The sequence below is a fragment of the Vanessa atalanta genome, chromosome 19, assembly GCF_905147765.1.
Source record: "Vanessa atalanta chromosome 19, ilVanAtal1.2, whole genome shotgun sequence".
Lineage (NCBI taxonomy): Eukaryota > Metazoa > Arthropoda > Insecta > Lepidoptera > Nymphalidae > Vanessa > Vanessa atalanta.
The window spans coordinates 429,869-456,025 of NC_061889.1; the positions used below are offsets into that span (position 1 = coordinate 429,869).

Below are 26,157 nucleotides of genomic sequence, written 5' to 3' on the forward strand. Positions count from 1 at the left end.
TAAAGAGGTTTAAACATTTAAACTCATACCATCAAAATTGTAATATATGTGTGCTACTGTAATTTTTTTTTCCTCTGTAAATTTAAAACTGTAAAGCAAAATGAAAAAAAAAACAATGAAAACTATTGTAAAGCTAAATGAATAAACTCAAAATACGATGTAGAACTCGATCATAAAATATCTGAAGTGATTTGAGAAGTTGACAATAATTGAATTATCACTTTTATAGACGTTATTTTATACATGTGTTTCATTCTTGTTAGCACACTAAGATAGATAAATATTACGGCCCGTTTGGACAAATAAAGCCATGAAATTAATCCATATTGTTCATACATGTTTCTGGGATTAAAAAAACTAAGTAATATATTTATATATGTTTCTGAAGATAAAGCCGCAACGGGTAGAACTAGGGTATATACGGTCGGTGTATATAACACCGCAAATAGAATAATAATAAAAAATAATGCGACAACGAAAGATGATCATTAAGAAGAAAAGTCCACAATTATAAGTCCTAATAAAGAAATTACAAGCACGAATGGTACAAAGAAAATAATTGGCACAGATAACAAAGAAAAAAATATTAAATCGTCATAAAGTCGCCGTGGGGGCCCGCGAGGGCTGCGCTAATTAACCTCTGACGAAACTAGGGCTGTCAGCGCTTAGCTTTTTATTAAGTACCTCAGCCTCGATGTAGCCACATTAAAAATTATAGAGGTGGCTGCAGTATTTTCGGTGATATTTAACTTGTAGATTTTTAAAGTGTCTTCTCATTTTATATATTTCAATTTTAGCATGATATACGGAATTTCAGTAACAAATGTACTTGATATGTACAGAGAGTAATTATAGCAACCGTTTATTAATAAACATTTGCTAGAACCAATTAACGACAAAGTTTCGTAAATCACGTTATTCGAAATTATTCAATACATTAATATGAAAAAACATAAATCACTTAAATCAGAGCTAAAATAACAATATTACCGCCAATTATCGCAAAACGATACCGACATTAATCAGGTACAGGAATAGCGCTGACTCAGAGAACGATCAAACGCGACACCGGGTAGCTATCGTCTTCCTCTGCGTCGCGCCAAATTGCCTGCTCTGTAATATACCGTTAAATACTCTATGGTTGCCTGTTAAGGCGTAGCTTCTTTTGATTAAATTGTTTAACAAAACTTTAATAGTTAAGGCGTATTGTATTATACGTTAATATTTAGATAGATTAATGGCGGAGTTAACGTTTATGTGCGATTTATGAATTGATTGTAATAAATGAATTACTGTCTAGGTCATTCACCTAAAAGTGAGCAAACTGCAAAATGTATATTCCTCTGTAAGTCCCAGTTATTCGATGGCGAGACAATCATTAACAAGTGAAAACACCTCTTGTGATGATTTATGTCAATGATGACACTTTGTGTTAGAAAAATTGCAACAAGTCAATAAAAAAAATTATCATCAGTAAGTAAACTATATTATAGTTTACTTACTGATGCATCGATCATAATATTCGTCATATCATCACCGTAGTATATAGATACAGGGCGCGTGTTAAGCAATAGAAGTAATGCTATATGCAATGCAAGTAAGCATTGTTTAGAATTCGACCTGTCCCTTTTTTCGTCATGAAATGCTGTATGTAGAGAAACAAGTAATCATTATAATATTTACATGTAATCTGATAAAAGAAACTGCAAGTTTTCTAGCCGCTTTTTAAACGAATTAAGAGTATTATTAAATTAACTTTATAGATACCGAAATTAAAATTTTTTCAAGGATTTATAATATCAGTACTTATAACGCTTCGAATATTAAGTTTGCATTAAAAATGCGACGAATAAGCTTAAACTTCGTTTATAATATTTACAATTAGTACTCATGTAATTTACAAAACATTTTATTTTTACTTTATATTTGGAGAAATGGTAATTTGCCCATTGATGAGTTAACAAGAAAAAAATATATAATACACTTTATAAAAGTAGAGTCTCATGAATAGTATTAAATCGAGAAAACTATATCTATTTTATTTTAATCGACCAACAACTATAGGTACACTAATTCACAAAGAAATACTTAGCTACCTATTGACCTTAGAAGAGCCGACGAAAGAAACTTAACGGATCAAGGACATTCTTTTCATCAACTCTTATTAATTTTAAAATATATTTTTTTATTTATTGTTGAACTCTTGAACACTTTACAGTATTGTGTTACGGAACGGTTTTACTAAACTGAGCAAATACGCTCAGTAAATTATGCCAAAGTAAAGCGGTGCAAGTGGCAGTTACCGTCAATTACTCCAGAGCGATATCGACATAAATCAAGGTCAGAAATAGCTTGATTCTAAGAAGACGATCTAACGCATTTCAATTTCATGATTTTACAAGAATAATCGCTTCCTCAGCGCTGCGCCAAATTGCTTCTTCATTATGATGTTAACTGCGTGTCCATGATCGTTACGATATGCTGAGTAATATAGCGCTGGATTTAATGATAACATATTAATTGTAGGATAAATTAAATGCCCAAAAGAAAGGGATTACTTTTCTTTTATAATCATGATCGGAATTTAAACTTTTCTTTTAATAACTTACTAAATAAAAAGTATTATCTGGTCACATAAAAAATGGGAGAAACCTTTTTATGAAGTAACACTAAATGGAGCTTCCCCTTAAATACCATTTTCGAATATCTCCATATTATTGTGCAGTACATCATACAACGGCATGAATTTGGTCTTTGATCTCCCATCCAAGCTAATTTAAACCTTAACACTTGTTGTTTAGAATATATTATATTTCAACAACGGCGTTATTATACGGTCTGCATCATTTGCACGCTCGATCAACATCGACACGCTGATTCGGTTCTTAATTATAGGAGTTTAAAGATTACTTTAGTCTGTGCTATTTACGAGATCCTCTTAGAGTATGGAATGTTTGACACAGTGTAATTGGCGCGAAATGGACGGCCGCTATACAGGTTGCTCTAAATGTATCAGTTCAGACGCCATGTTGTTTTAGGGTTGTCAAGAGAACTATTATTTCCGACTTGCTCTGAATATTGTAACATAATCGGGTATGGACGGACGTTCACTAATTGAGACGTAGCTATGTAGAAACATATCGTAGCCCAGCCCTACTGTAACCAATGTTGACTACAAATTACTATTAGATTTACCGTTCGTAACGATTCTCTTGAGCTTTGCACGTCTTCCCACGAGTCAAATTTGGAACATTGTGACCAATCTCGAAGACTAACAAACTGTCAAGGGAGTACAAAGTACAAGATCAAACATAAGCGCGTACAGTTTAACGTGACGGTGTAATATTTTTAATTTTCCAACATTGGGAAGAATTGAATTACCTGAAATCGATTTGAACCAAAATCCGTAGACTTATAAGCAAGCCACTGCGTCAATAAGGCAGTTGAAGCATTAAATATTGTATATACATTGACTTGCTTCTTAATTCTTTCTTAATATTTGTGTTATAACTTTTAATTCATCTATAACAAATAAAACCGTATCAAATGTATCTTTGAGAAACTCTTGGTGTTAAACCAATTAAGAGAAATATTCACTCATTTCTTAATTATAACTTTAGTTAAACTAAAGGTTTTTGGGAGTTGGGTTAAATAAACTATGGTTCAACAAACACATTTTCCAGGCAATTACAGGCATTAATTAAATTAGTTATGAATTGAACGTAGAGCTACCGTTATAGAAGGTCATTTGACTGAAAGAGAAAAGAAAAGTTTATATTTAAATTACCGATACGATTAAGATAGACTACGGCTGACGATATCAGTCTGTAAACTCTATTCCAACCATAAAATGAGAGCCAAATAAACAACATTTGACAGCAAATTGACGCGCTATCATTGGTGAGAACGTGAGAGCTTGATTAATCTATAATATTCACTATAGATTTGCAAAAAAATGGCGTTTTGAACGTCGACGAAACTATTAAAGTAGACATAAGGTGTTACTTGGAAATCACATAAAATACGTAAATCTAAGGTTTGTCTTTCATTATACCTACTATCATTGGAATAGGCTATAGGTATGTCATTGCTGGGCGAACTCCTTTACTTAAGAAGATTTGGAGCTTATTCCGCCACGCTGCTCCAATGCGGGTCGATGAATTTACAAAGGACATCCTAGTTTAATGGTACGATGTAAGGAATAGTTTATATTTGTTAGCACATTGCTAATGACGGCTAACCCTTTCATGCCACGATCTCGATACGTCATAAATTTATATACGTGATATGTATTGAAGTACTTGTATATTATGTATATGTTATGTATAACGTTGAGTTTGAGTTTTTTAACATACCTACATCTCACAAGCTATGTATTTTTTACCATACAATTGCACATTAATAATAACAGCTTTTAGCAGATCTACTCAGAATCACGACTTTTTCTTTTGGCGATAGTAATGCACTAAAATTCGGCTTCGATAGCGCAGCGTGTGTGAAAAATCAATTGATCTTATATCTTCAGTATAATAAAATTATCGCCTAGTACCGCGATAGCCCATAACGAAAAAGCTAGTTATAATATTAATAAATAAAACACGACATTGTATACACTCTGTATTTAACGAGTAATGGCTGAATAAATCACACATCAATGCAATTTATTTCGATGAAATTCCTAGAAAGTGCTGGGAACATAGACAGGGAAGCGTGTGTCATATGTTGAGTGCATATCGTTAAATCGTAAATAATATATTTAATGAGAGACGACACGGAACAGTGGTTAAAACGTGTGGAACTCAGCCGAAGATCTTTTTTTATAGACAGGCAGACTGGCAAGTAAGTAACCATTACCTATCGAAATTGTCCTTGTAAGAAATACTAACTTTCTTTTTGGTAGTCAATACGCCACCCGCTCGGGAATAAAGATGTTACGTCTGTTTTGCCTATAATAACACTGGCTCACACACCCGTCAACACAGGAATACCAAATATATATATTTGGCGGTAAAATATATGGAAAGTAGGTACTACTAAGTAGGTACTAGATGGGTTTGCTCACAGCCCAAGTTTAAATCGCGGATACTGGGCAACCAGTATTTTTTCAAGATTAATTATAAACACAAATCAAAATATATCTACTTTATTCAAGTAGGCTCTAACAAACACTTGAATCGTCATTTAACAAATTATATTAAGTGAAGCTACCACCGGTTCGGAATGCAGATTCGAGAAGAACCGGCCAGAAAGTTTAAATCTAACCCTATCTAATCTAATAAGGCTAAATTTACGAATACAGAACAATATTCCTAGTATTATTGCACAAGTTAAAAGTCAAAACATGAGGCCTCGTAAACAATCGACCGTAAACAGACAGCATTATTCGTAGCACTTTATGACATCGCTTATTAAAATACAAATTAAACGTGAATTTAACCCATTACTCGTTTCATAAAAGCGTTCGTCATCCTGTTTTGTTGCCGTCTCTTTTTAACACACAAATAAATGCACATCCGTCCCTTTCGCAATGATTGTGAATAACGCTGAATATGGTTTACGAGATTCCTAAGTGAAGGGAAATGTATTTTCGAAATTATTGGGGATTGACAGGGTTAGGGATGTAATTATAGAGTGATATCGATACTATTGTACGTTAATTGTTATTACTATCTTGTACATTTATTGCTAAATCTCATTTCTAGTTATTCACTTTGTAAGAAGATATAATTTGTGATATTAATTTAAATATGTATCTCGTGTACTATTCGAGAATATACACTACTCACGTACCAAGTTTCTTCAGAATGTGTTCAGCATTTCAGACGCGATTAAGTAACAAACATCTAAGCACATTATTAGCAAGAGATACATATTGGAATGTAGATTCTACCACGAAAAACCGGCAAGAAACTCAATAGTTATTACTTTCCGCCAATTAAATAACTCACGCGTGTTAGTTAAATACATTTGAATTACAATATTGTTTATCGTACAGACATTACATACATATAAATCTACACATATATACTCATACATACAAATTTAGTTAAGTTTGTCATTTTACATATTGAAATCGAAATACAAATACCCATTACGTATGAAAATTAATTGTTGAAGCCATTATAAACTATTATATCAATCTCAATCAATTGAACAAGTATCGACATTCGTTCCCAACACTACCACCTAAATAAGTACGACAATACAAATTTACATCACTAACTATTAATAATAAAATGACAGCGTTATAATTCTTATTGCAACGTGATAAGGATCATTTAATGAAAGCGTGGTTGTATATTTAAAATTGTATCGTTAAGTGGACGATGAGTGCACTTCTGATTTTGTTTCATTGTTTATTTGTGTGATTGGAAGAAATTAAAGCCTTTGCGATGGTATAAAAGTGTTTTTGTACAGATTAATATATACAGTTAATTTGCGAGGGATGTGATGTCTACTTTTAGTGTAGTGTGTAGTTATATGATTGGGCTTTATCCAAACCTACCACCACCACTCATGATATGTTCTACCGTCAAATACAAATAATAATTAATGCTGTTCCAGCTTAAACAGTTTGGGCTGTAACATCTTAGTTCAAGGTTTGTTCATTGGCGATTTAAGGAATGGTTAATATTCCTAACATCGCTAATGTCTACCGGTGGTGATCACTTACAACGGTGGCCCATTTTGTCGTTCGCCAACCTATGATATCTGAGTGCGCGTCTACGTCACGAACGCAGTAACTATGCTAAATTTCAAGTTTATAGAACCTATACTATACGAGACCTTGTGATGAGTCTCTGTTATTTCGTTCATAAATGCAACAGTTATTAATAGACTTGATAACATTACGTTAATCTCTTAAATATCTTTACAAGCATGACGAGAATTTACAAAACAACCCTATTTTAGGTATATCTTCTTAAATTAGAGAGTAAAAACTCTGAGATTGGGCGGTATAGATCAAAGTGATTTTGGGTCTTTGTAATTGATGTTACGCTTGACTAAACAGGGTACTAGGAGCGGTGGAATAATTTTAAAAGAGTTTGCCCTCTGGAAAACAAAGAAATAAATGTAGATTCTGATTGGAACCGACAAGAAACACTAGTAAAGAGTTATGTTTTACTTAAATGTATAGGTCTGTCTATACATTATGCAAATAAAAAAACATAACAGACTAACACTTTTTTATTATTATATACTTTTGTTTAGTCGCTATACATATATTTATTAATATACGATACAATTTTATTAATATAAAATATATCTACGTTGAATACATCTAACGTCGGTAAGCAATTTCTGCATTTGCCGGTTCAGTATGAAGATTAAGTGAGATAGGTATTACAGTTACAAAGGCCTTCGATTGCACGTCGATGTAAGGAATGACTAATGGCTATTACAGTGCCAATATACTAGAAGTGGCCTTTTACCAACACGTGACCGATTAATCCGTGCCTTTGATTATAGCACTTTGCAAATTAACACTGAATATGATTAACACCTATACTAATTATAAAGCGGTAAAAGTTTGTTTGTTTGTAAGAGATAATTTTTCAGAACTAAAGGTTCAATTCTAAAAATTCACTGTTTTTCTTTTATGGCAAGCGGAGGCTCACCTGATGGAAAGTGTCCACCGCTCTTAGATATCAGCAACACCAGAGAGCTAGGAGATGCGTTGGCGGCCTTTAAGAAAGTTTTCTTGGTAGATAGCTACATTATATATAAGTACTATAGGGAATAAATTATATCGATGTTATAGCATGATATATCGGGACGGGTGGCTAGTCTATATGTACAAAGACAATACAGTTCTACTGAACTGCATTGTCTTTGTAATTTGCTAATTAAATGTGTGTTTTTATACTATAATATTTTTATTTTTTTTAATTAGCAAACTGATAAAGGTACATAGAATAAATACAATCAATATATTAATGCAAATAAAATATTCAATACTTCTAGTAAACAACTAGAGTTACAATATATTTAATTTACAATGTTCCCTTACAACATTCGTGTACGTTATGAAATTAACCTTTTCGTAGAGTACGGTACGAATTTCTATAAATAACAATGTTCAGTTTTGATACTTACATAGTGATAAATGATTACCTCGCTTAACTTATAAGAAACCTCGAGTTCCCAGATTTGAATTCCTGCTAAGGTCCAAAAGTAATTTTATGTTCTGTCGAGAAATCTAGAAAAGAGAGATTTAGAAGTTAGCAGTTTTTCCCGTGATCTCTCTCCGATCGTGACGGTTTGGAAAATGGGAGTAAAAAAACTGAGTGCATCTCTGTTAGCGCGTATATATGTATGTGTACTACATATAATGTTTGTGTTCAACCGTGCCACTAACTGGCTGAACCGTTGCAAATTTCGGTTAAGGTTAACATTATTGAATAAATATTTAATGCTGTATTTGAACGAACAAAAGTCACGGTATATATTAAGTGTTTGTCATTAAAATAAAATTACCTTTATAATAATTATGTTGTAATCACATATGAGTGGGAGACATTGCCGTGCGTTTTAATTGCTATTATCTAAATGACCATCAGTTGAAATAAAGCTGTTATTTAACTCATTATTTTGTTACTAAAGACACTTTGAAATTGTATCTTTATTGAAAATAATCACATTTTATATCAAAGTTATTTTTTTATTATATTTGTAGGCGGATGAGCGAATGGGCCATCTGATGGTAAGTGGTCACCATAGACAATGGCGCTGTAAGAAATATTAATCACCCGTTACATCGCCAATGCGCCACCAACCTTGGGAACTAAGATGTACCTATACATAAACTGGGACACCCTAATACTGAGTATTGCTGTTTGGTGGTAGAATATCTGATGAGTGAGTGGTACCTACTCAGACGGGCCTGCACAAAACCCTACCTCCAAGTAAATTTATCAAAGGTAATTTTTTGGCTGCTCTCCTTGAATAAATATTGATATTTTTTGATATAAAAGCCCTGAATAGTGATTGTAATAGATTACTTCAATCCACACGAAACTATATGCCGAAAGACACTTTGAATACTGTTCAATACAGATGACTTTACTTAGAATATCTAAGAAAAATCGACGACCTCGGTGGTCTAGTAGTGTGTATACCGGTTTTCAGGGGTCACTTCGCCCGGATTCGATTCCCGGCCGAGTCGATGTAGAAAAAGTTCATTAGTTTTCTATGTTGTCTTGGGTCTGGGTGTTTGTGGTACCGTCGTTACGTCTGATTTTCCATAACACAAGTGCTTTAACTACTTACATTGGGATCAGAGTAATGTATGTGATGTGTCCAATATGTATTTAATTATTTATTAAAAATATATATAGAGAAAAATAAATGTAAAAACCTGCCAAGTTTTTTTTATGGTATCGGTAGACGGACGAGCAAATGGGCCACCTGATGGTAAGTGGTCACTACCGCCCATAGACATAGGCGCTGTAAAAAATATTTACTATTCCTTACATCACCAATACGCCACCAACTTTGGGAACTAAGATGTTATGTCCCTTGTGCCTGTAGTTACACTGGCTCACTCACCCTTACACACAACACAACAATACTTAGTACTGCTGCATGGCGGTAGAATATTTGATGAGTGGTACCTACCCAGACTGGCTTGCACCAAGTAAAATGATTAAAATCAGCACATGAGTGAGGTTTTGGTTTATACAAAATAAGACTTTATTGCATTAGCCATCGTTACATGCATATGACTAACAATTCCACTGGCTACTTACTTCTAAAGACACGTATACATAGGCTTACTGATAGAGTTCCATCCTTTATAAGACACGTTAAAATAGATATTTATTTTAAAACATATTTTGTAATACTTTATCATAGTACCGAACAGCGGAAGTCGTAGACTACAAATCACGATTAAATAAACGTATTCGAATACAAACGAAAGTGAATTATTTAAACAGCCCACATCAAGCACCCTTAATACCTTCCTTTTATATTCTATAAATAACAAGACATTAAAATTGTCATAATTATTAACACACGGATTAATAAAATATACATGTAAAGTAAAGCATTAAACTAAATCATATTAATCCATCAAATAACATCTCGAGACAGTCAGAGAAAGGCTCGTCTTCATTAGTATTGGAACTCTCGCTAGGGTTGTGCACACGTATACAAATATCGATATTAATAATTAATAAACATTATTTTACCTAAATATCAAAGGTTATCAGATAAAGGATAGTCTGCAGTATAAATATGATAAAGTAAAGTATTAATAAATAAAGCATATTATTCAAAACAAGATTAAGTCGACGATAAAAAATACAGACAGACAGGATATGTATTAGACTTATCTAATATAGCTTTATATTTTAAATGTTCGAAAAGAGTAAAACAGTTCAGTAAAATGAAGATTCAAAAATGCTTTTATAAGCCTACTTGAATAAGGTATGTTTTTATTTTAATTTAGAATCTTACACTATCTATCATTAATAAGCGTATACTGCTACTTGTATTTTGGTGTACAATAAAATAGGTAGATAAAATCTATATTACACTCAGATACAAAAACAACTAGTTTTAAATATAAGTTTTGATAAAATTATATACACAAAGACGGCATTAATAGAAATCTATTACATATTATTCACCGAGATGGCCCAGTGGTTAGAACGCGTGCATCTTAACCAATGATTTCGGGTTCAAACCCAGGCAGGCACCATTGAATTTTCATGTGCTTAATTTGTGTTTATAATTCATTTCGTGCTCGGCGGTGAAGGAAAACATCGTGAGGAAACCTGCATGTGGCTAATTTCAACGAAATTCTGCTACATGTGTATTCCACAAACCCGCATTTTAGCAGCGTGGTGGAATATGCTCCATACCTTCTCCTCAAAGGGAGAGGAGGCCTTAACCCAGCAATGGGAAATTTACAGGCTGTTAATGTAAAAAATAAAACTGTTATTTCATTATTAAAGTATATTTAAAGCATGTTTTATGTTTATAAAGTATGTTGCATGTTATAGAACGAATATAACTTGGCTACTATACTAACTTGGCTCAATGCAAAAAACAAGTGAACTTTATGGATATTTGTGTTTTAATATGCTTAGTTTATGTTAATCAACACATTGCTCAGCTGTGAAGACCTTGTCAGGTAGTCTATATAATATGTCTAATGAATTGGCCCATGTAAATATATCTATCAACCCTCAGCGCCGCAGCGCGGCGTAAACATTTCCATGATGTCTTTGTTATGTTTAAACTTTGTCAAACTTTTTCATTGTCATATTTTAGTCAGAACAATGTTCCTAATTTGAATTTTTTCTATCTATATTATTAATAATCATTCCATTTAAATGTATAATAAAATGAAAAAGTATCACATAAAAAATAAATAGTCTCACTGGTAATAGTTTTTTTTTTGTGTCTACATTGGTATTTTATAGACCGAAAACCTTCAAACGAATGTTATAAAAACACACAATTGACCAATCAAATTCCCGTATTTAAAAAAGGAAGATTAAAATTTAACGGTTGCTGTCGCATTAGGTCGGAATGCCGGTAGCCCTGCCACTAGGATAATAGGAGCGAGAAGTTCAAACGTTGGATTTATAGCCGGCTTCCAGAAATCAACATGTGCCTTTTGAAACCGGACGGATAATACCTAATATTATATATGTTCAATAGATTGGATTTAGTTTAACTAAAATAGCGTAAAAAATAATTAATTACCAAAGTTAATTGATGTACGTTATAAAAAATATTTCGCTTAATGTATGCAAATACCGTAATTATAATTGTTCTAATTAAAATTTTGAAATCGATAGTACTTTCACGAAACATTAATTAATAGTATATATTTTTTAAATTAGTCACATATAAAATTATTACTTCTACAAAAAGAAATGTATTTAACTTCTGTCATATAATAATTGTCGCAAAAAATGTCAACCTTAAACGACTAAAGCTGAGTATCCACTGATGTTTATGTACATTGCTAAGCCTTTTTTTTATATTGACTTCAAATCAGCAACCAGTACTAATCGTGACTAACCTTTGCCTATTTACAATGCCAAATAAGGATCAAAAATACCTAGATTCAACTCTCATCTAATGAACTATTGACATTTAGCGGGATAATTTTCTACCCTAGTGGTTCTGCAACTAGCCCAACAGGATATAATAACCACACATAATAAAACTTAAGCAATTTAAATGTTTTATATAGATAATCCTGAATAATAATAATAATAAGAGATACTTGTACATACCTATGACTCTCGATTCCAGTAAAATTTCAATGAGAATAGGTTAATATAACATTAGTTGATATTCAATTCTAACTAATCAACTAAACCGTTAAATCCAAGCAATTGAATTTCGAATCATAGCGTTATATAGCTCTAGCTGACGCTATATCCACTGGATTATCCACCCAGGGTTGTACAACACGAAACGTGTATAAAAACTGAAGCAAACAAGAGTTGCCGTAGTGATCTCCCGCCGCGGCGCGTTTTTGTGCTCTAATGAGGCGGGCCGTTTGAGGCAGGGCTGTCACGACGCGATTATTGCTCCATCCATCAAACATTAATGGTCGGTGCTGTTTATTAATTTAAATTACGTATCCAATGGTCGGCGTAATCGACGATTTGGCGGTCATAAATCGGATTGTATTTAGGGCTGACTCTCATTTTCAATGTTCACGTTATAAAATATTCAACTGACAAACAAACAATCAATAAATTAAAAACTAAGTGAGTTACTTTCGTTAGAGGCAGCCTTCCGAAACGGTGGTTGAGTTACAAGATTGACGTTTCAAAAATGCTTTATTGTAAATTTAACTTGATTAAAATATATTCGACTTGATTTGAATGAGAAATAAGATATATAATAACATTATCTTAGTGTAAATAAATTTGAAATTCGAACATTTACTTTTACGATACTTAAAGTACAAAAAAAAAAACGTTGATGATATATTATAAGGATTTTATGACTTTACAGTGGAAAGAAATTGACTTATAAAAATAAACGTAGGAAACATTTATTATCGAATTTGAATCCGTCAAGAGAGGGGGCCAAGACAGTACGTCAGCTCATTAGTAATTTAACGAGGCTTTACAAGATTTACGACTTAATGCATTAAACATTAAACTCCCTATTGGTGTTTATTAATTTACATTCAGCTTTCGACGGCCAATCGACCGACGATTTGACGACCCATTTCGCGGTCGTGGACTAACAAAATATGAATTAGGGATGTCACCCGCGATTTTTTTAAATAAAAATATAAATTGGACATCAATCGGAAGAATCTTTTAAAATCAACAACAAATATAAGACTAATGACATCTTATAAATAAGCCTAAAACTTTGAACCCGATACTTTCCGTTGTTGATTCTTTTTATCACTTCCTTAATATAATTAATCTATATAATACCGCTTCAATTGATTTATGACAGTAGACATATCAATATATTAATCGCAGTCCTATCTCATTCATCCTGTTTACTAAATAAACATAAAAACAGACTATCATTATAATGATGATATTGTATTAGATTATTCTCGTAGGAAGCCAATTTCGTTGCTTGGCAACCCTGGGCGAGGTTGCTCGTTCGCTCATGTTATTAGTACAACAAGGAAAAATGAACTTTGTCTCAGCAGCATAGAGTTCTTTCTACATTAATCGGATAATGTAATAGGTATTATTTCCAAAAGTGAATCGTTCAAAGACCCATCTATTTGTATTCGAATTATGAATATCAAATGATGGCCTGTGATGTGTACACGATTATGTGATTTACATCAACGTAATTAAGCTGAAAATCCAACGAGTTAATCAGCACGAGTATAATTTAATTACAACTGATCACACAATATTAATGTCCATTGAAATTTGTTGGTTCTCACGTGTTTGCGTTACGCAATTGGGATATGATTTTCAGAGAAATATTCTATTGATACCTAAAATAGCAATGAAAGATAATTTATTTCATTCTCGGAATTAAAATAAATTATATTTTTCGGTATTCAAAGACTAGTATACATTTTTTAATTTATTTAATACCCCAGTAAATAGAACTCTTGCATCTTAAACGATGCAGCGTGCAGAATAAGCCCTAAACGTAATAATAATAATAAAATTTGGTTCTATATTATATATAACAATCAAATCTGAAATATTAAAGCAATTTAAATATAACTTTTTAATTGAATGAAGGATTTATAGTAATGACAGGTGTAACACGAGTTGTACTAAAATTAAAAAAAAAAAAATAGTTTTAGCATTTGAAGTAGTTTCCCCAAACCTTACCGAGTCGAATATGAAATAAAAGTTTCTATGAACAAATACAACATGGAGAATTATTTTTATTTAGTAATTTGACTCTACAGCTGTAATATATTGCACGAATTTAATGTACAAGTGTGTGAAAATGACAAGGTCACGTCTCGTTCCGTACTTTTAGTCTCGCAAGAGAAATGGAAAATCCAAGTGTATCTGAGACAGAAAAAGACAGCAAAATTTCCCGCCGAAACGATAAAATGCCACGGCTTATATCAACAGTGCATTCAAACTAATGATGTCACAATTAGATCTCATAAGTCAAATCAAAAGTGAACATCTTGCGCACGCGCAGCTCAACAAGCGCACCTCGCCGCGGGGGATGACAAAAACACTTAACAGATGACATGCCAACCAGCTGTATACAGAGTGATTGTAGAAAATCACAACGCTAACTCGATTAAAAAATCGAGGCGTTTTATTCTTACGACTAACAATTTATATTCCATTAAGATAAAGAATAAAACATACTGCGAACATCGCATAACATTTCTATTATTTATTATATAAACAAAACAAATAAAATACGGTTAACAAAAAAAAGATTATAATAATGGCGATATAAGTGCGATAAATATAAATATAGTTGTTAGTTTGTTGGTACAAATCTATATTATCAATTGCGTCATACGAACTAGTGTTCTTAGTTCAATGTAACGCCCATCATAATTGGCTTTGTGAAATCTGGGTAGGTCCTATACCTACTCATCAATTATTCTACCTCCAAATAGCAATACCTAGTATTATTTTGTTCGAAGTTTTGAAGCCAGTGTAGCTACCAATATTAATATTACTTTCACTGTCATTATCTATGACATGACTATGGTGGTGACCACATTCCATCAGGTGTCTCATTTGCCAGTCTGCCTAATGAATGCATTTTAAACAAATAATTTCGAATGATTAATCTTTTTCTCCTTAAATATGAAGTGTGCGAGATACCGAGATATAAAATGTTCAATATTATTTGCATTTGAGAGAATGTATTCAAATGAATCTCCTTTATATTTAATCAAAATAAACTCATCAACTTAAAATCACTCTGTACATAATAATCCCCGGAGATTGCATATACACTTCTCGGAACGAAACGACGTAACTCGAGCAACACTTCCAACAATTTAACACTTAACACGTTAGAATAGAGAACATTTAAGATCGTATAAACTTATCGCATACATTGAAGGAAACGAGGAATCAATTAACGTCGCTTTTCTTGCTATGAATATGAACATTCAAGTCGCATACACACGGACGATCTGTTATATAATAGTGAATTAATTAGTGGCACTTAGCAATATAAACAATGTTTGGTTTAGTTTGAAGATTTTGTGTTAAACGTATACAATCTCAGTACTAGCTGTGCGTTGGGAATAATTTCAAATAAAGGTTATTACATTCGGTATCATATTCGATTTCATGAACATATACCTCATAAGAATCTATCTACCCGTTTAAACGTACATACAGTCATTTGTTTTTAAATAATCTTCAAAAATAAAGTGACTAAACTTTTCTAAATTCAATCTTGTAGACGATTTTTCAATTATTCACGAGAATTCAAAAACTATACGAGAGTAGCCCAATGAGTCAGGATTAAACGTGCGACTAACACATCGCTAGGTCGTATACCTTTGAGACATTAAGGCACTTATATACTCATGAAAAATACTTTGTTTCGCTAACCTTTTACAAGCAGTTTTAAATTATTTTAGAATATTAAATGAACTTTAAATTTAGCACCAGATAAACAGGCAATTAATTTAGTAGCCATTATTTTTCACTAATCGATATTTTTATGTTACATTAAATGCAATTAAATTTATATGTATATCCTGCATAAAAACCAAAGAATACTATCTCCATACATACAAATAATTAATAAATACTTATATATAATTTGTATTGCAATTACACGACGAGTTCCTCGTGGCTCTTCTCGGTAGGATCCACATTCTAAGCTGGGAATAACGTGACATCGACTAGTATAATTACGATGAAAAATACTGGAAACCCTAGTTGAAAATATTGATAAATTAAGATTGTTTTATATCATTCGCCTTTACATTTCTTTACGTTTGTGTCAGAAAACAAATAATACTACAAAACAGCTCCATTAAGGACAACAAGCGTCCGATTTTAAACAGTGTTGTGGCGATCTCCCCTCCAAACAAAAAATATTTTTTAAGAGATTGCCTTTTGGTCAAAGAATTGATTATATCGGCGAGGCGATCCATTTTTTCCCGGATTTTTTGCACACCTTACACGCCGGGTAAGCACAGGCCTGTTACGAAATTGTGTTAAGTAAATAAACTTATGACCTCAGTTATAGACGCTGCAAGAAGTAGACAGGGCATTGCTTAACACGCTAATCAATTGCCTCCAATCAAAAATTATTTGTAAGTCGTAAATTTCACATATTCTAATGATATTTTTATTTACATGGAGTACTTGTTGTTGCCCGCGCGTCGCTTAGTAGTTAGTTTCCTTGGGGTTCAAGCCTGCTTAATACAAAATTGTTTAAAATTCGGATCAGTAGCCTTGATACAGCAATAGACAGATATTATACTCAAATAGATTTTTTTTTGGAACGAAGGTCTTTTACCCGTATACGGTATATACAGTAGAGAAACTAGCAGATTTCCTCCAGCCGACCTTTCGACCTCTCACTATCTTTCTCTTTCATTATCTTTGTCTCTTTCTGTTATAAATGGATTTATATAACATTATTTGCGCTCATTTTTCATAATAATTCACATGGGATTTTAATAGTTTTATTTCTTGTCATTTTATTATTCTCGAACGTTGCTAATTTATTTAATTGTCTTTTATTTAACATATAATATATAACGAAAGCAATTTCGTTCTAACCGGGTATCACACGACAGATCTCTTTTTTTTACTCAGAAAATGTATCTGTGTTCTCAAACTTAACATAAACTTATATTTGTATAAGTCACTGATATAATTTTTAAGTATAAACCGCATAGTTCAAAAATATCAAAAAATTAAAATACTTTTTATTGTACACCAGTAAACACATAATTTAGTCATGTTTAAGATAGATTCACAAGAGCAAAAATAGCGATCTCTTCCAGGCAACCGTAAGGTAGAGGAAAGAAACAGATATAGAAAGATGTAGGGGTTTACAAGGCAGATATAAACATAATATATGGCATAACATTACAATGAAATCATAATACTTATATAGTTATATATTATTTAAAAAATCTATCTGAATTCAACATATAGTTTTTATATATTCAAATAAAGACACGTGACAGTTGATTTCTTGTTATTAATTTACAACGTCAAAATTTCGAGTATGATATAAAAAAAAATTTAAGTGTACATAAAAACCTGTGAACTTGTATAAAAAAATCTTGTCATCTTAAATTAGACGGATTTTTTGCCAGCTTCCGTACAGACATCCGTTGGCTTAATTGACTTGTGAATATTTGGACACGTGGCGGATTATTGGGTGATAAATGTGGAATATAACAGTTATAAATATTTTAGTGAGAGAGTAAGATATGAGACTCTGAATTGAATACATGGATACTTCGAGGGCAATCGAGTTTATTCACTTTATTGTAAGTTTAAAGTGTATCTTTAGTTAGCATGGTTATTTGGAATCCACAATTAAATTTATGCTTTATACAAATAGTGTCGTATCTGAACTTTTAAATCGTGATTAGCAATATTACAAGGTTATGATATTAATTAAGAGTTCGTTAAAAAAATACCAGTTGGAGTCACGTCGTATCTGTGCAATTTGCACAGATGACATTATACAATGCATTTACAAATCGGACAGTTCGTAACGAATCGGATACACATTTGAAGAACTATGATTTCTCGTATTTTTTTAAATGTATTAAACACAAACGATTATCTAATTTCTACACGAGGTCACAAAATTGCATACAAAATTATGTATTAAAATTATTATCTTTAATTCGTCAAATTACAGGAAACTTGTCTTCACAAAACATTTAGCACCAAGGAATAACCAAACAATTGTTTCCTTTTAAGACCAATCAGTAATCAGTCCGAAAATTTATGCCCCGACCTCGATAAAAATTCTGTATAGTAATTTAAAGATAAAAATATTCTTTAATGTAAATTAATGTTATCAATACTCTATAATTTAATTGAATATTATAAATAGTAAGTAATCTGCATTAATTATTTATGTAACTTTTCAAACTATAACGATCTATTAATTACATATTGTTAAGTGTAACGCGTGTGATGGCGTGTAGTGATGGGACAGCCATGGCTTTAATTAGTGACGCCATGTGTGCTTCGTCAGCGGGGGACGGTACCACCTTGGATGGTATAATTATCTCTTTTGAGTTGCGAACATGGTACAAGGTATAAGCGATTAGATCAGTAATTTTTGTCATATAAGTTACTGAAGTTCTACAAACTTACGATGTTTTATAATTAATTAAAATAACTAATGAAATAATTAACGATAATCTGTGACTTATTAATTAATATAAATATTATATAATGTTTATGTATCATAAATAAAAAATATAAACAAACTAATATTTTTAAATTGAATTATTAGCAAATAAAAAACAAATGACGTTTATCTTTTTTCCTTACAATTATAACGAGCCTGTACTGCGACGATTTCATTGCATTTGCGATACGTACTGAATTAGTTCAAAACGCTACCGCTTATGAATGAATCCTATCAAAACAAGCGGAGCCCCAGCTGGCAACTAAGCACTTAATTTGTTAAGATTTCGTAGAACCGCATAGGATGGTGGCCCATTAAGTTACTCGTGCAAAAGAATTTGTCAACACTGGATATATGTTTTTATACATATAGACAAATTGTATGTTATATAATATAATGTCTGTTACAAGAGAGTAATAGCTTTTTGCACGCCCTCAAGTCTGGACTTATTGCGTACTTATTGTATGTAAGTTATAAAATTACAAAATATTAAAATAATTGAATTAATTTCTAAGATCGTTTCTGTATCAAATGTTCCATTTCTGCTTTTGTTTCATCATTTTATAAATGATAAACGATGATTAAATAATGTTGAGAAGTACTGAGGTATATTCATTGATAAAAATTTAAAATTTTATTATCAATAAATATCTTTTAAATTTCATTTATAATCGTCGTATGTAATAATATTTTTATAATAATAGTAAATATTGAATCACGATACCTGCACTTATTTCGATTAATAAATTTATTTTCTTTATTATTTCAAATTTATTCTTCACCCATGAATATGTCAAAGATAAATAACTATAATATCACTCAAAACAGAAACAGAAACTTCTTGACTTGATCAGTTCGACATTAACTTCTGAAGTAAAATGTAAGTAAGAATAAGTCCAGATTAAAATATACGTATACTGACTATAAAATATGTAGATATTAAACTGTAAAAGACCTCGAGGAAGTCTTTTTCGTGAGTCTACAAACCCATATATAATATCATCAAAATGGCGTAAGAAAAATTGTTTAGGTATGTATTTCACTGTATTTATTAGTTACGTTAACTTTAAATTAACGATTATAACCAAATTATAATAATGTGTAATATTCTTTTTTATATTTCGAACCAACATATTTTGTTTATTTATATCCACTGCAAACAAATGGTAACTTTGTTAATTAATTTATGACAGAAATTATGTCTTTATTATCTGTGGAAAAATGTTAAGTAGTTTTGGCGGGCTTTTACAAAACATCACATTCGAAATAAAGATGGCGGGGATTATAACTGATAACAACGATAAATATAATTAATAAATTGAAGAAATAACTTTTGATTGTAAATTTTTAATTAATAATTTAAGTAACTTAACTAAAGAAAATAATATAAAACTCTATTAAAGTGATATAAATGTAAATTCTTGCAGGTGATTTGCTTTATGCCCAGTACACAAACTATTGAGCTGAAATTTTGCACAAATTTCGGTACAGATATATCGGTTTTGTATATGTGGATTAATTACATAAGATCGCTTTTAATTTTATTAATAAACTTCTCATTTATTGGTTCTAAAAATGTTCAAATAATAATAATTAATATTTAAAAGCTGGGACTCGATGAACTTACCATATATCGTGGCATTTTTTAAATAATTATCGAATTTATCAAAATATGTAAGTACACAACTTGCCAGTTGCATTGCTATCTTAGAAAGTGAGATAAATGATTTTGATTATCTAACATATTCATTATATTTTTCTCACGTCTATTTGTCACTTCTAAGTAGACCTTGGGCAACGTAATGAACCTATAACAAAAAAAAAAAAAGATTTTGGTACTCTTAAGGCCATAATGCATATATTTCATCTAAGAGAGTAGTGTACCTATTTCAAAAAGTATCGCGTTCGCTCGTCACCTGCGCCGGCGCGTTACAGCGCGTTACACTCGGCCGTTTAATTCGGTAAGATTTCTTGGAAGTGGCGACGAGGTGATGACCCATTAAGTAATTAGTAGACTAATATGTTAAGCTTTAAATATCTGCTATTGACAGATGTAGACTCTTCGAGTTGTTAGTCATGCATTAAATCCAGCGAACTCGTACAGTGTTGGTGCAGCATTTTTTTGTTCAATGTATGTTTCAATTATAGGCATGATTTAAATCACTTAAAATATTATGAGTATTCAGCGCCTAAGCCTGGTACCATTGTACTTCACAATACATGTCAATTCTAGTGGTATTTCTAATTAGGATTTAAACATTTTAACGAAGAACTTGAAAGTCGTACTTAATTAATTTTGAAAAGAAATTGTATTATGATTAATAAAATAAGAAATATTAGTGAAACTTAAATAATAATAGCAATTAAATATTAAATTTATACAAATGTCATGTCAAAAATATAATTGAAGTTATAATAAATGATAAGATAGAGATCACTCTCCTCTCTCCCGAGAGAAAAAGAGAAAGTATACGATCATTGTCAAATATTGACACTAATGTCATAAATATCGTAATATAAATTTAATAAATACTAAAATCAATCACAGTCACCATATTATAATATTTATAACACCAAATTTAAATCCATTAAAAGAATTTCTAAGATTTACTCTGAATTTTATTCAAATAACAGATTTTTTCATTAGTTCTGTCTCAAGCAAAGACACCGAGAACCCAAGGAGTTTGTGCGAAGTCAAGACGTCAGAAACTGAGAACAGCAACTATCTTATTACAACTGTCTTTATTATTCTGGAGTCGAGATTTATCTGACATATATATTTTCCGTACATGTTATAAGATGTATGTCATACTGTATATATATTTCTAGAAACTTCTAAAACATATTTACTAACATTTAGTCTCAGTCAATAACATTCATTAGATGTTAGTATATGTTCATTTACAACATGTTCATTATATTTAATCACGTTAACGACTTCTTTTTACGCATTGATTAATAATGGTAACTTGTAACCGAAGCGTATCAGGCATTCCTCGATAAATGTAAATATAACCGGAACGTTTGATAATAATATAATTAACAATTCCAGCTATAATTGTTATATATAGTAGAGTGATAAAATTTAAGGCAATGAAAAACAGATCTTTTTGGTCACTAACGTAAATTGACATAAGTCGCCATGTTCTTGAAGATCCAGCGTTTCGTACTTGTACAATTTAAATTTTTCTAATCTTACCTGAGTTTCTGTTACATTGAGCAGTTTCGCCATATCAGCCCTCTCGCCGGACGAAAGATACTTCTTCACCTCGAACAGCTTCTCCAACTCGAAGATCTGTCGGCCTGTGAAGGTGGTACGAGCCTTCTTACGCCTCCCGACCTCCTCACCCTCCTCACTGGTCATCGATCCCTCTCCTCCAAGGGGAGAGCGAACATCCTCAGTGGACTTCTTTCGTTTCATTAACTTTGAATCTGCAATAATTAAAGATAATCATAAATATTTAATTGAAATTTAGGTGATTTCGAAGGTAATTGAAGATATTATTTTTAAACGAGATTTATTCCTCACCAGTATAAAGACATTATTCAAAATCGTTTATAAGTAAAGGTTAATCCATAACTTCTAAAGGTTATATCATAAATCTATTTTAAGCCAACGCACTTCTAAGATTCGAAAGAAAGTCGAAGGCTGCCTATAAATTAAAATAACTAATATTAACTGCACACCATAACACTAAGTCAAAATTATAAGCACCGACACCCCTATTCACGAAGCACGCGAAATAGCCGTAATTAACCTCTGTAAACAGTCGATAAATCGCGCAGTGAAGAGACGCGTCGCTCACGACCGTTCGCAATCAATCCGCCCTTTTAGCCTGACTTCGACGGCAATTAAAATATTTGGCTCAGAGACAACTATGCTGAAGAGATGTCGCACGAGTGTAAAATACGAACCCGGGGATGTAGGCTCATTCATACTAAAATCCGTGACGGATATTATTACTTATGAATGTAATTAACGGCTTAATGGGATAAAAGTGCGCATAAATATGTCATATTGTTTATTTAATAAAGCTATTCTTCTATCTTTATTAAATCTTTAGATATGTTTGTTTATCTCTTCTCACAGAGAGACTTCATATATATATATACATAAGAGTCAATATGTGTGTAAGAGTTAATAATAATATCTCTATATGATATACAAAGAATTTATGTACTAAGTTCCAGTTCCGAATTTTTATTACTCTTAAATTATCTCTCCTGAAAAGCCTAACACGTTCAAAATATAGTATAGAAGCCTCAAAGTTTACCTCTTTGCCATAGTTTACAGCAACAGGTACCAGGATTTAACGTCTCCTCACTACGTCAGGAACATAACCCCAGCTGATGATTACAGCTGTAACTTTGTTCTCTTAGATATAATATCTGTATAAAATATACCTACATCTTTAAGTTAAACATTTAAGTTTTGCTTTAATTTTTAATAATGTTTAAAGGTAAAAATAGGTTATTTTTTTATGAAAATATATTAGCTAGTTTTGTTGGATTAGGATTTATTTTCTAATTTATAAGCGTGTGTGTAACAGAGGCATTATTTAGAAATTATCTGTGATAGTTGCTCGGGTCCGAGCAGTAAACGCTGTGCATCGCATTCCGTGTTTTATTTCTTAAACCTTTATAATACTAGACATTTTATATTTCTATAATTGAGTCTGACAAGTTTGCTACCTTTGCCAACACATTATGTGTTTAATTACGGTGATTAAAAATATAATTGAAGACATCACATTAACTATTATCAAAATATTACAAACACATTATTATATTTATATCTTGTGCTAATTACAAGCAATAATAAAGCTTTAATAAATTAGCTATACAATATTTACTACAATTACAATTTAGCTGAGACTAAAATATATATATTTTTTTTAAATTAAAAGCAGACCAAAGTACTCTCAAATTTGGCTGAAAAAATATTTTCCCATGATGCCGTAAAGTCGTAAAAAACAGGTGTTTTATTTTTATCGATTAATTAAATTGATGTATTCTAACCCGAATAGAACACCTTTTGAACATTTTTTTTTTTCTTTATTTACTGTCAAATACGAGGATTCATTAGTAAAAAATGTGTTACAATATTTTATATTGAATGGTTGTTTGTAAAAAATTGTCGAAATAAATAAATGAAACCTTGAATATAATAATTAGAATACATAATAACAACAAACGCTTTCGATAAAACAATAACAGCCACGAATACACGCGCCTCTTTTAATAATTGCGACGAGAGCGGCGCGTTACGTGAGAAAAACATAATGATTGTCGTTGGCAATTTTATTGTAGGTCTGTGGACACGCTGGCAACGCTCCCGCTCTTTAAATTTTTAATTAAATAATTATTTTTATAATTCATTCGGATAATCTTGTAATTAACGAATGTATACATGAAAATGATTGTTTAAAATTATAGTGATATTAAATTGAAATAAAATAAATTTATTTATACGAAAATTCTGCTTTAAATTTAAAAAATATATGCACGTATAATTGTCAAATCGTCACTTGGATAAATATGTTCGTAATATTGTATACAAAACCAACCAAAGTAACATGCTTAATTTTTTATTTTTATGTAAATAGTTATGTTTATTTTATAAGATAATTCATATTGTATGTACGCGTCAAATCCGATTAATACGTTTGTATATAATAATAAGTATATAACTTAACTCACTATGTTTATTTATTTCAACGTTCAACATTTAACTGTGAATATTTATGTTATATTGTTTATATTTATAGGAATTAATCGCTCCGCTTATCACCGTGACGCATACGCAAGCCGCTGACGGGAGCGGTTTAAGAATCACACGTCGCACACACTGATATAAATTACAATACTCGGAATTGTGTCTTGTTACGTCATGAAAATATGATAATGATATGTTGCTCGCATATTTATTTGTAACTATTAAAGTAGAGTAAAAGTCTGCAAATGTACTACTGTTGGCCTAGGTTTGGATTCCACCATGCTATAACGCGGGTTGGAGCACGTGAAAATTCTGCGGTGCGTGGTGCGTATCCGAGCTTGAACCCGAAATACTCTGTTTAGACGTGTTAACAATTAAATGAGATTTTCGCATGCATTTAAAAGCGACTTTAAGTATAAAAGAGGTCAACTATGTCTTTGTGAGTTCATAATGAAATTTAATTTCTATTTAATATGACATGGTTTTAAAAATAAACATTCCTTTTAAACTTTCAAGAGACTTCATGCGCTTCGCAAAAGAAGTATTAATCATAGTAATAAAATAATAACACAACTATACAGTTCCTTTAAATAGGACCCTAATAATCTACATTTAGTTTTAGTGGCAGCGACAGTAAAGAACAACAGGCCCACAACACCAATAAAGAGGTTTGAAAACAAAAACTACTCAACCGATGTGTGCGCTGCGAAAAAGGTTAAAGTTTCGCAAAAATCATGTATCTGTTACATAGCCGAGCAATATCGGGACGAGCAGCTAGTAAAACGCATCCACCAAAAGTCTTAATAACGTATGTGGCAAAATATTTTTACTTCACATTTATGATACGTTTTTTGAATAAATGCTCATTATTATAATTGTTTATTAAAAACACTGACTTAATGATAATTGACTGAAAATAAACACGAAATAAAAAGGCAGACGAACATTATGTACATTAACTTGGCAACACATAAAATAGACGATTAAAAACGTCAATAAAACTGTGAGGCGAACCGCGGCGTTAGGCAATTGTCTAAATAAACATGGGATGAATAAATTAAAACATAAAAATTAGCTTCTAAGATGTTGCGCAGCCGCTGGCGAGTTTACAGCGGAAATGTATCTGCGTCTACTAGAGATTGTTTTTCGAATAAACAATATATCGCCATGTGTGTCAGGGCTTCCTCGAAGGATTCTCTTATGTGGTCACCCTAACCCTATCATAATAGATCATAATGACTTAGTCCCATAAATATTTCATAAGAAATTCTGTGAATTGAATAGTGTCTTTTTTTGTTTTCGATATTTATATTGTGTGAAGTTTGATTTAAGTTATGATAGATTTATATGACCGCACAATGTTTATCTGACTGTTCTTAAGAAATATCAAAGTATAGGCAGCGCTATAGGAGATATTCTTGACCCGTCTTTAGCCTGGGAGCAGAGTTTGCAAAAATCAGGAGGACCACGCGTTTGGGGCGCCTCGCCGATGTTAGTCAAATCTTGGAGAAAAAGTAAATTGCAATAGAAGGTCTCTTAAAATTCTTTTTTGGAAAGATCGCCAGAACACTGCTGGCACTTTGCTTGCTTGGTTGTGCTTAAGACGCGTCTATCTTCACTCTCATAAGTCAAAA

The 26,157-nt window shown here is 31.7% G+C and overlaps 1 protein-coding gene across 2 annotated transcripts in view; it reads right to left on the reverse strand.

Moving 5' to 3' along the window:
* The window catches only part of LOC125071491 (homeobox protein mls-2), an 84,306-nt gene that overhangs the window by 37,781 nt on the left and 20,368 nt on the right, over window positions 1–26,157 (reverse strand). For both annotated transcript variants that reach the window (XM_047681759.1, XM_047681760.1), the window contains exon 3: window positions 22,007–22,239. In XM_047681759.1, the coding sequence (XP_047537715.1) occupies window positions 22,007–22,239 (233 nt within the window). The remainder of the gene's footprint in view (window positions 1–22,006; window positions 22,240–26,157) is intronic.